The sequence below is a fragment of the Balaenoptera borealis genome (genome assembly GCF_965194805.1).
Source record: "Balaenoptera borealis genome assembly, chromosome: X".
Classification (NCBI taxonomy): Eukaryota; Metazoa; Chordata; class Mammalia; order Artiodactyla; family Balaenopteridae; genus Balaenoptera; species Balaenoptera borealis.
In genome coordinates this window covers 53472397-53485113 of record NC_138881.1, presented here as the reverse complement: position 1 = coordinate 53485113, position 12717 = coordinate 53472397, and the positions used below count along the sequence as shown (strand labels likewise).

At 42.8% G+C, this 12717-nt stretch overlaps 1 protein-coding gene across 1 annotated transcript in view; it reads left to right on the top strand.

Annotated features, from left to right (window-relative positions):
* Nucleotides 1-12096, top strand: part of VSIG4 (V-set and immunoglobulin domain containing 4) — a 58289-nt gene extending 46193 nt beyond the window's left edge. Inside the window, exon 7 of the mRNA XM_082376684.1 lies at nucleotides 8973-12096. Within this exon, the coding sequence (XP_082232810.1) occupies nucleotides 8973-9007 (35 nt within the window). The 3' untranslated portion in view covers nucleotides 9008-12096. The remainder of the gene's footprint in view (nucleotides 1-8972) is intronic.
* Nucleotides 12097-12717: the final 621 nt, after the last annotated feature.

The following is a 12717-nucleotide window of genomic DNA, read 5'->3' as shown; positions in this document are numbered from 1 at the left end:
GGACACTCTCACTTCACCTGCTTCCATTACTCCACTGGCTCTGCTCACAGAAACTTCATCCAGCCTAATGGCCTCTTCTCATATGTCATCCTGCTTGGTCCTTCATATGTTGATCACAACCAACTTAAAACAAATCTCTTTCCAATGCCCACTCCATCATTCTTCAGTTCACTCAAAGTTCTTAGAAAAGTAGTTTCTAAAGGTTGCCTCGTTGTTTATCCTCCTAATTCACCATAACTTAGCTTTCTATTTGTTTTCTATCCCCATTTATGCACTGACCCTGCTATCTGGTGTCACCTAATTACCATGAACGCCTTCTCAACAAAGCCAAAAGCCTCTTTACTAGCTCTCATCTCCCTCAATGTCTCTGCAACAGATGCCTCTGTCAGCCATTCATTCTTTCTCGAAGTCCTGTGGTTTAGAAGTTATCCTCTCTCTTCAGAACGAATTTTGTCATCAGTGTCACACAAGCAGGGCTCAGATGAGATGTAAAGATCAACTTTCTGCCAGAAGATCATAGCTTATGGCAGGGACTGTCTTCTTCATTTGTTTCCCTAGTGCCTAACACAGCACCTGATCCAGAGTAGTGTTCGGTGAGAATAGTTGAATTTGCTTGCCTACATTCCTCTTATTTGCTTATCTTCCTGACTACTTTCCTTGGCTTTCTTCATGAATTCCTCTTTCTTTTCCTGCTCCTTATTACGATAGTGTTTCCCTGAGTTCTATATCTTTCTCTGTGTGTATGTGCATGTGTCTGCAGCTTGCTCACCCTCTATCTCCCTCACCTCTACATTAGTAGATTCAATTGAATATTGAGCATATCCCCCTGAATGTCTAAGAAGTCCTCATGTCCCTGACCCTATACCTCAAACCTTCTCATCATCCTGAAGGGAATCCATATCTTCATGAAGGGAATCCAAGATAGAGAGATCAGTCATCTTTGACCACCATTATATATTTTTATTAATACTCTGATTATAACACTTCCTTGTATCATGATATTTTATGCCCCTGTCTTCCTCTTGTTATAGCCTGGAGTTCCCTCAAGGGCAAGGGGCCCTTGGTTAATTTCTGTATCCTCAGTTTGGGGCACAAAGTAAGTTAGCATTTAGGAAATGTTAGCTGAATGAATGAATGGTAATGAGGTCAGCCACCAGAGAGCCTGTATTAAGGGAGAGGGTAATCTTATTCTTAATGATTAAGATGAAAATGAATATATATAATTCATATATATATATATATACATATATATATATATATAATTCATATATATATATATATATATATATATATATATATATATATATATATATATATAATGCTTATTTTCAGTTGATGATTTCTTTCTCCTTAAAGTTTGGTATTTATTGCCAAGACGGTCTTTCAACAACACTGTTCTAATGGGGTTACTTCACTGCTTAAAAATGATCAGTGGTTCCCCATTGCCTGAAGCTAAAAGTTGAAAATTCCTCAGCCAATTAGTCAGGACCCTTCACAACCTGTCCACAACCTATGTCTTCACCCTTATCCACACATCCTATGTTCCAACTACGACACCACTTATACGCTAGTAGTATACCTCTGACCTTTCCATATGCCTCTCTGTGGACCTGGAAGGTTTCCTAGCCCCCTCACATCTATCCTGACAGGTGACCTTGTGTTTGTTCTTCAGGCTCAGCTCAATTATCATCTCTGGGAAACCACTCTTGGCTCCCCTAGACGAAGTCTCCTGTACTATGTATATACCTCAATTACGGCCTGAAAACATTGCATTTAGGTTATCTGTTTACATGGCTAGAAGGAGAGATCTATCAGGCAGGGACCTTAACTTAACTTGTTTTGGGATTCCCAGAGCCTTTAGAGTAAGTTCCAGCATGAAGCAGACTTTCTGTAAACTCTTGTTAAATCTGATTAAAATGCTTATTGAAAGATCCTTTCCATACATGTTCAGTCTCCAACTCCAGTCTTGCCCCAGTCCAAATCTCTTCAGATGACAGGGTTATCTCTTTTCTTAGGCTCCATACCTAGCACAGAGTAGGCTCTTAGTGAAAGACCTAGAATCAGATTCTGGCTGGAGGTGAAAATAGGATGGCACAGCAATTGGGTTTTCTTTTAAACTTCTACTTTCTTCCCATGGACATACTGATAGAAAATTTGAAAAGAAATGAACACAGTTTCAATCAGGGTTATGTTCCTGTCACCTTAAGTAAGGAAGAAAAGGAAATTAAAATCTGAGAGAAAAGCGAAAACCCAGGCATGGGGGGGGCAGTAGAGGGAGGAAATCTGTCATCTAAAGTCAAAAGGAGCAAAGTTATAAATAGACTTCTGTCCCTTGGGCAGTTATTAGAAAAGTAAGTAGGTTCAATTGATTTAATGACTACTTTTCTGAGAGTTCACAGAACTCCTGATCCTTATTTAGAGGCTAAGAGAGAGTTTACAAAATGCAGACATAGAATGGTATAGGACAAGAACCTAGGTAGAACAAGGTTATGACCTAGGCCTAGATCCTGGCTTTGCCATTGACCCACTTGGGCAAGTTTCTTGCCCTCTTGCACTTCACTGTCCCCATCTGCAAAATAAATAAATTGGCTTCTTGACATTACAGAATGAGATAGAAGTGCCTTCTAAGGATATGGGCTTACTTCTTGGGCTGCATTCCATGGGCCTACAAGCCCCTGTGCTTGCCCAGCTTCAAGACTGAAGAAAGGGCCCAGATTCAGCGACAGTGGTTTAATGGATGGGAGATCTTACATGTCTGAAGCAAGGTGCTGGAGCAGCACCACACCGTATGGGGCGGAAGGTGGGCAGGACGTGGCAGCAGGCCTCGCTTCCAGGGGTAAGGGGAGATTGCCAGTTATAGCGGGAATTGACGTCAGGTTGACTCACCAGTTACCAGGGAAACTAGCAGAGGAGAACGCCCCACACAGCCCCTTTGATAAGAACAGTCACTAGCTGGGGCCTGGGGCAAGTATGTAGGAAAGTCAGTCATGTTAGTAGGGTGTAGATAAAGCAGGCACTGGTCGAGTTGGGGATGTACAGAAAGCAAGAGAACAGCCATCTTGAGTGGCCTGACCATACACTTCTCAGAGATCTCTCATCTTGGGGCACAGGGTTCAGTTTTACATGACCTCAAAACTCCATTTCTGAGAAGATACCTGGAGTTGACCTGACCATAGTCAATGAACTGACTCATACAAGACAAAATCACAGGAAATGGATGTAATAACAAAGGGTTTTTTGTTTGTTTTTTGTATTTTTAATTCCAGAACAAATATAATCCCCAAACAGCTGGGGAATTGTTAGCTGAACAACAATTTCTCTCTTGCTCAGAAAAATTCATTCTGGAAACCAAATTAATCACAAAATTGCTTGATGAAAACACAGACAGGACAAAGGACATTAGATGAACTTAATGAATTCTTCCTTTCTCCAAACCTCCTCAACTAAAATGGGGTGAAAATGAGGGTCAGGGTAACCTATTTATTTTCTCTGTCCCTGAGACACTACCATGGATACAATGAGCACTTTCAGCTCTAGGTCCTGTTTTTTTCCAGTGTTCATACAGAATCCCCACCCACCCTTCTGTGTTATTTCTGCAGATGAGCTAATCTTGTTGATGAGCTTTCTAGAACTTCTTTAATACCCTATCAGACCTCTTGAGATTCCACCTTAATTAGATTTTTGATTTCTGTGAAGCTCTGTTCTTTCCTACTTTGATTAGTGAGAGCTTCTATCCCCTTAAGGACTTCTCCAGATGGCTAATCTAGTACGTGCTGATTTTACTGAGCAAAATCTCAGAGGAACCTTTGCTTTGGGTAGAGGGAAAGGAGGAAGAGGGTCTCACTTTGCCCCTACTCTTATGTACAAAGAGCTCTGCTCTCTCCCCTGATAGAAATTGGAGTGAGCTCAAGGGACTCTGGAAGATTCAGGGGATTTGCAGATGCATTTTATTTCTGTTGAGGTTATTGATTTGAGAAGTTTGGTAACCAAAGTGTTGCACTGTTATCAAGGTGAAATACTATTTCATGGGAAAAGCCTTAGGCCTCGTTGAAGTTGCTTTCATGGTGAGGCAGGATTGGTGAGAATACTATTCAAAGAGAAGTTATCCTCTCCTTCTTTCCCCTGCATTCCTCTCCTCTACTTTCCTTTTTATTTCTACTCATTCCTCTCTCATCTTCTCTTCCTTCTTTCTTCTCCCATTTTCCTCTCCTTCTCTCCTTTATCTTCTTCTATTCTCTTCCTCAAGCTGGGAGCTGGGATAGATATTAGGACCAGTGTTAAGGTAAACCTGAGCCTGAGGTTATAACTGGCTGTAGCACTTTGAGTTGCAGAGAGAAGAGGGGGAGGGGGAGGGGGAGGGGAGGAGGAGGAGGAGGAGAGGGAGAAGGAGGAGGGGGAGGGGGAAGAGGAGGAGGGGGAAGGGGGAGGGGAGGAGGAGAAGGAGGCAGAGGAGGAGGAGAAGGAGGCAGAGGAGAAGTAGAAGAAAAGAGGGCTATAGAAAATAAATGAAAATGGATTTGAAACTTTCATCAGATCTCCTCCCATGAAAGCACAAAGATTTTGGACTTTATATCTAACCCTCTTCCAAGGCTCCTGCCCCGACCAAGATAAAGCTTATCTACCCAAAACATTGCGTTGCAGTTTCTGCTCTTCCTGGAAATATCTGCTGCTAAGAAAAGCTTTGCTGACATCCAAAGGCAAAACCATACTGTCAATGGGCTCACAGATGACTTACTCCCTCTGCATCCAAGATGGAGTCTCCCCGTACACTTCTTCCTGAGCAGTGCCAAGAGTCTGGTGTGCCCATTTAGTTTTTAGTTCAGATGAGACTATCTCAGTCCTACCCTAGTTGATCAGGCCTAGAGTTGAAGAGTGATATACTTATCCATCAGACAACCTGAGGCAAAAGCGCTTCATCTCTGCAGGCTTCAACTTTCTAACAGGAAGATGGGGTCATGGACTAGTTAATGTCTCCAAGCTATAAGAGCCCTTAGGCAACAAATATCCCCACTTCCTTGTTATACAGATGAGAATGCTGAGACTGAACAAAATTTAAAAATCCATGCGGAAAAGGGATTAATTTATGCCTGGCACATAGTAGACACTTAGTAAATGCCAGTTCCTTTCTGCGCCATTTAAAGAACTTTTAGCAGGAATGGCTCTAACAGCAAAGCGATTCCTCAGGTTGCATCCAGTGCTGTTCCTGCGTACTACACTGCCTCCAGATGGCTATTAACCCTAGTCAGGTGGACTATGTACATCTCTGGCTCTTTTTTACCTCCTGGCCTTTGAAATTCCCTTCAACCCATGTCTGAATCCTTCTCATCCTTCAGGTCTTAACTTAAAATATCCTTTTCATGGGATGGCCCCCCTTCCAACCAAAGAGTAGCTCTCCTTATCCTTTTTCTCTCACACAGTAAAAACCCTACTGATTTTCTTCACAGTATAATGCTTCCTTCCATTTTGAATAATTTAATTTTGGGTCAATTTACATGTTTATTGCTGGTCACCTCCCTGGTTCTGGACACTGCATTTTGTGACTGTGAGCTCTGTGAGAAAAACAGGAACTGTGTTTTATTCACTGATATATTAGCTAATGCTTAGTACCTGGCACATGGTAGGAGACATTAAATAATATTTAGTGAGTAAATGACTGCTGCCTCTGACCCAACATAAGTCAGGATGAGAGAAGTTGACATTACTGGGGTCAGTGTTATACTTAGGCTGAAATGGAGAAGTTGAAGTCATGGAAAGGCCAAACAGCTATTAAGTTGGATGGACATGAGGCTCCAGCAAGAGCAGAGCTCAAGCTCTGGGCATGGAGGGACCATTAGTTCAGTGCAGTTGAGCAGTTTAGTAGGGAAAGAGGCTGCTTTACGGACCACTGCTCTGGGCCTCAACATCCTCAAATGTAAAACAAAGGTCAGGGCTTCCCTGGTGGTGCAGCGGTTGGGAATCCGCCTGCCAATGCAGAGGACACGGGTTCGTGCCCTGCTCCAGGGGGATCCCACATGCCGTGGAGCGGCTAGGCCCGTGAGCCACAACTACTGAGCCTGCGCGTCTGGAGCCTGTGCTCCGCAACAAGAGAGGCCGCGATAATGAGAGGCCCGCGCACCGCGATGAAGAGTGGCCCCTGCTTGCCACAATTAGAGAAAGCCCTTGCACAGAAACGAAGACCCAACACAGCCAAAAATAAATAAATAAATTTATTTAAAAAAAAAAAGGTCATAATCGTTGCCCTGCCTACACTACAGGGCTGTTGTCAGATCTGATGTAATAATAGATGTGAAGAAGGAAAGTAGGATGGGGTGGGAACTCATGAGTGGGTGGCTTATCTGCCACCACCCCTAGCCCACGCTTGGCCTGAGGTGGCCTCTGTAACCGCCTCCCCAGCGGTTACTCACTGCAGAGTCATTGTGAAAGGGAAGTCCCAGCAACAGCAGTCTGGACTTCTAGCCCATACCTCCTCAGTTGCTCAAGAATGACAGTTGGCTTTTGCATCAGTCCCTCTGTACCATTCTTCCTCCATCCTACCCCCATACTACCTCCCCAAAGCCTACGTGTGGCAATTTCCAAGCTGGTATTTCCCCACTTCTGTGGCAATATTCTGGTCTCTCAGAGTCTCAGGGACCCTGGGATGGGGACCTCAGGTGATGGAGGCGGAAGAAGCCAGGTTTTCTGAACCCCTCAACATGACAGTTGGCCTGTCTGGGAACATGTCTATCAGGCCATCCTGCTTTCCCCTGCACTACTTATACCTTTTGGAGTTTAGGTTAATTTGACAACTTGGATTGGTCTTCTTAGGGCCCAGCATTGGTAATTCAGCTTAGATCAGATCAGATCCCATAACTGGTAAACAGGTTAGAAGCCTAGGTTTAGCTATTCTTATCTCTACCTCACTCCCATATCATTAATCACAGAAATTATGTTGATCATGTTGGAGGGTAGGAAGGGGAAGACACACATCCTTGGCAATGTCCTCTTCATATTTTTTTATTCATTAATTTACAAACACATGAGTACTTACTCTGAGTCAGGTCCCTGTTTAGTGGGGAAGATAACCAAATAAACGGAATGGTTCAATTAGGACAAAGTGCTAATCACTATGATATATTCAAGTATAATATGTAATACAATATGTATAAGCTATGTTATAGTATATATAATATGTAATATAGTACATATAAACTACAGTGGCAAAACAGGAGTGATTAACTTCCTGGGGAGGGCAGGAGAAGTTTCACAGAGAAGATTTTAAGTGAGACTTGAAGGATAAATTAGATGATAGCAGGCAGTTTATGGGTAGAGGTGGGAAGAAGAGCATCATAGGCATTCTAGAAGAGTATCCTAAAACACATGTGCAGACATGTAGATGAAGCAGGTAATTTTGGGTGACTAAAATTCTGTGTGGTTTGATCACAAAATTTATGTTGAGGAGTGGCAGGAGATGAAACTGAATAGATGTGCAGGTCCAAATCACTGAGAACATAGAATGTCATGCTGAGTTTAGAATTTGTCCCCCAAACAATGGAAAGTTATTGAAGGGAATACTAAAATTTATTTAGTAACTCCCTGAAGTATATTTTCTGAACCCAGATGCGAACAAACAGTCTAACAAATGTGCATGTAATTATGGGAGCAATAAGACCAAACTTTTAGACCTGAAGTTATGCTGGGAAATCTGAAATCTATGTCTACCATATTTATGATTATCATTGCCTAAAGATAGAATGTCCATTTTTGGATCAAAGATCTATAAATATAGATCAAAATATTATTTTTTATACTTGCTTCCAGAAAGCCAAACTTTCTCAAAGGATCAAATATTAGCCAAAAAGGAGAAAAAGAGACAGTTCAGCAAGAAAAATAAGATTCTGCTAGCAAGAAGACAATAAGGGGTTGCCAAGAAACCCTGAAATTCTAGGCCTAGGGATGAAGGAATTGGAACCTGGGGGAACAGGTATAGATACTAGATGGTAATCAATATCTTGACCCCTCTCACCACACATCCTTCTTCTCAGAAATATCTTATTTATGTGTCTCTTTATGCAGCTATTCTTTATGTATTTAAAACTAAAAGGAGGACTAGATTCAGTCCAAGCTCTGAGGAACAGTATTATGGGCTGAGTTGTGTCCTCTAAAATTCATATGTTGAACCCCCAGTACCTCAGAATATGATTGTATTTGGATATAGGGCTTTTAATGAGGTAATTAAGTTAAAATGTGGCCATTGGGATGGGCCCTAATCCAATCTGCCTGGTATCCTTATAAGAAGAGGAAATTTGGACACAAAATGAGGCACCAAGAATGTGTACACATGGAGGAAAGACCATGTGAGGACACAGTGAGAAGGTGGCCACCTCCAAGACAAGAGAGAGGCCTCAGGAGAAGCCAAACCTGCTGACACCTTAAAGTTCTAACCTCCAGAACTGTAAGGAAATATTTTTTGTTTGTTTTTTAAGCCACCCAGTCTGAATTTTTTATTATGGCAACCCTAAAAAACTAATACAGGCAGAGACCAATTTTTTTTAGTCCATTGCCCACTGATGTCTCTCTCAGGGCATTATGAGTCCCTGGCAAAGGGAGACCTTCTTAGTAGTCTGGTTAAATCTCTCTCCTCCTCTTTAAGCACTATGACCAGGCCACCTCATTGGCAGCAGCACCTAAGCAATGAGGCCAGTTTCCTTTCTCTTTTACTTCAGGTCTGGACAAGGCACCACATGATTTTGTCACAGGCATATTTTGTCCCACTGTGAGGTCTCCAAAAACAGTCAGAAACAGGATAGCCATGGCAGGAGTAGCATAGGTGGGAGGTCCCACCAACTTTTAGGTAAAGCCAAATGGAAAGGCAGAAAAGTCCTGCATTATTATTCAAGAGAGTTTCTGTGTTCAGCTCTGCTCATAACTAGTTGTGTAACTCTTAAACACAACCCTTAGTCTCTCTAAACCTTGGCTTTCTCATCAATAAACAGGTGACAATATGTATCTCACTGGACTCTTACAGTGACTAAATGAAATGATATGCAGGGATTTCCCTGGTGACGCAGTGGTTAAGAATCCGCCTGAGCAACTAAGCCTGTGCGCCACAACTACTGAGCCTGCACTCTAGAGCCCACGAACCACAACTACTGTGCCCATGTGCCACAACTACTGAAGCCCATGAGCCTAGAGCCCGTGCTCCACAACAAGAGAAGCCACCACAATGAGAAGCCTGCACACTGCAATGAAGAGTGGCCCCCACTGGCCACAACTAGAGAAAGCCTGTGCACAGCAACAAAGACCCAACACAGCCAGAAAGAAAGAAAGAAAGAAAGAAAGAAAGAAAGAAAGAAAGAAAGAAAGAAAGAAAGAGTGAGTAAAGCCTCTTTATAATAAAATCAGACTTGTTTAACCTTTAAAAAGAAAAAAATGATATGTAAGAGCTGATTATTATAAATTCTGGAGGAGTTGAACTTTGGATAGTTATCGTGAAGGTGTGTCAAATCCCACAAGGATCACATCCTCCAACCAACCCCATCTCCTCTACTTGCTCCTGTAGAGGTCAAATTAGACCAAATTTGTTTGTTTGGAAAATGAATCAAACATAATCAACAAGAAACATATGAGCTCAGCCTTTTGCAGAAAGAGTTGAGCCTGAAAAAGGGATTTGGACACGTATTACTGGTGTGATGGAACTCGAATGTGTCCCAAGTCTCAATAAAAGGACCAGTTGTGTCCCAAGTCCAGTGTTTAGGAAGACATAGCAGGAATGGAATTTAGTATATAGAAAACAGTAACCTATTCAATTATGTTGTAATTTGGCTGAAGTTACTGTTGTGTTGTCACAACAGACAGGAGGTTGAGGGGGATAGTCTCCTTGGAGGCTAGAGAAAGAGGAGACAAAAACAAAAGAATGTGTTGATGCGCCGCTGACACTATCCAAGGAGAAGGGCCACTGATGAGATGTGGCTTAGAGGCAGCATGTGTAATACAGCTTCGGGATTTCGGTGGACAGTGAGTTCAGTATGCATCAGTTGTGAAATGTGGTGGCCAAAAAAGTCAGACTACAGAATGTTTTCCCTTATGGGCACCACACTCTGAGAGGAACATTGACAAACTGGGACAGCCGAGACCCCCACATTTCCCTAGAGTGGCTATGGGTTCAAACCTCCCCCTGGAGCAGCCCTAACTTCCAAACTCACTACGGCCCAGCCCTTATCACAGCCTAGCCTCAAACCATATCCTGAAGCTTTCATCAGCCAGAGAGCCATGAGTCCTGGAGAATTTGAAGTCTTATATTCTTCTGCTTCTTAAGTTTCAAGGTCTTAAAATGATGAGTCAATTAAAGTAAAGGCCATTCTATTTTGTTATAAAGCATCATAAATAAAAACTATTTAGGCCAATGCTGCCTACCACAACCCAAACTGTTTTCTGTGTTAGGAAGACTTTCTTAGGTCCCAAGCCTAGATGGGCTTCTCAGTCAAGCATGGAAAGGCTGGAAATGTGGGAGTAGAGACCAGATGAAATGGACTACTTCTCCAAATTTTTTGGACTTCCTCATACAACTCTTAGGAGCAATTCTTGCTCAGGATTGTGGTTTTCCTCACAGTGGATGGTGTCTCTCCACTGGATCATTGGAGTTTGATGGATCACATTCTGGGGCCACACTTTATCCTCCATTCCATGTTTCTTGAGGTTGAAGGTGGTTTCTCACTGCATAGCATGACAGAAGTGGCAAGCATCCTTGAACTTGCTGTTACTGTCTTCTTGAAAGAGTAAGTACAAAAAAGTCTGAGGTGCTCTTATCATCCTCTGTCCTTATACTGTCTGTTGTTGTGATTGATGTTCTTGTTCGTGTTGATATTGTTGCTCCTGTTTTTAAGCATCTTGATATTCTTGCTATTGCTCTGAGTTTTGATGTTGCTAATATCATTGCTCTTGCTGGTGTTGATAATGCTATAATGGAGTACACAGTCTTACTGAGGTTCCACAAGTCACAGTTTCCCTAGTTTCTGCAGAAAACATTTGGTTTACCCATCACATATTTCTGCTGGCTTTCCTAGAAGGATTCTGGCAGTGGACTTGTCCTGGGGATACAGAGGATAGTCTCTTCCTCATTTTTGGCCAAAGATTAATATTGAAGTGCTAGATTATCTATTCATCCAGTGCCTTTATAGCTAACTTTATTTCATAAAGCAATACTTTTCAAGCAGATTGTGATCCTAGAGCTAATGAGAAACAGCCTTAGAGGGTGATTGTCTTCAGGAGATGAGAGATCCTTTCCTATTGGTTCTGGCTCTTTGAATGGGAGCACTGCTACTCATCCTTTCTCTATTGCAGCCTACCTAATGGCCCACCAGCCTGAATTCCTCAATCCTTTTAGTCAAAGTACTTTTCTCTTATAGCACTTATAATTATTTGTAACTAGTTAATTAATAGTTTAATTAATATCTATCTACCCATTTAACTGATCATAATTTTCATGAGGGCAGGAATTATATCTCTTTTGCTCAACATTATATACTCTGGAGTCTGGAACATAGCAGGTGTTCAACAAATAGTTGAAAAAAAGAATCAATGGATATTAAGAAAAGTCCACTTGCCTCTTAACATTCAAAATGCTAACACAAGCTAACATTGTGTACATTTATTTAGTGGCATTTTATATATAAACCTCTAATGTGATTCAAAAAAAAAAGATAAACCAAAATGGAAATATCAGCAAAAGGATTTGAACAGGCATTTCACGGAAAAGGAAAACCAAATGGTTGTTAAATATATAGAGGATCTGCTGGGTCTGCTGTGGCTTGGACCCAAGGATGGGCACCCCTCCAAGACTGTGACCTTGGCACCGGGAGCAGGCCCTGCGCTCTGTCTTGAGTGCTCCTCATAGATACCCACAGCAAATGGGTGGGTGCTGCCCTGGGTGAGGGAGCCTGGGCTGGGACACCAGGTCTGAGAAAAAGGTGGTGGAATAGAAGGACCTGAGATCACCTTCTCTCACAAAAACACCAAAATCACAACTACCTGCTGAATAACCATTGACAAAAAAGACTGTAACCTACCAAAAAAGATATTCTACTTCCAAAGACAAAAAGAAGCCACAAGGAGATGGTAGGAGGGGTGCATCTGTGATACAATCAAATCCCATGCCCACTGGGTGGGCGACCCACAAACTGAAAAATAATTATATTGCAGAGGTTCTCGCACAAGAGTGAGAATTCTAAGCCCCACATCTGGCTCCCAAGCCTGGAGGTCTGGCATTGGGGGAGGAGCCTCCAGAACATTTGGCTTTGAAGGCCAGTGGGCCTTGATCACAGGAACTCCACAGGACTGAGGGAAGCAGAAACTCCACTCTTGGAGGGCACACACAAGGTCTCATGTACACCGAGACCCAGGAGAAAAAAACAGTGACTTCATAGAAGCCTGGGCCAGACCTACCTGGTGGACTTGGAGAGTCTCCTAGGGAGGTGGGGGGCAGCTGTGGTTCACTGCAGGGACAAGGACACTGGTGGTAGAGGTACTGGGGAGTACTCACTGGCATGAGCCATCCTGGAGGTTGTCATTTTGACACCAAGACCTGGCTCCACCCCATAGCCCATAGGCTCCACTGCTGGGATGCCTCTGGCCAAACAACCAACAGGGCAGGAATGCAGCCCTACCCACCAGTGGACAGGATGCTTAAAGTCTTCCTGAGCCCACAGCTGCTTCTAAACACACCCCTTGACATGGCCCTGC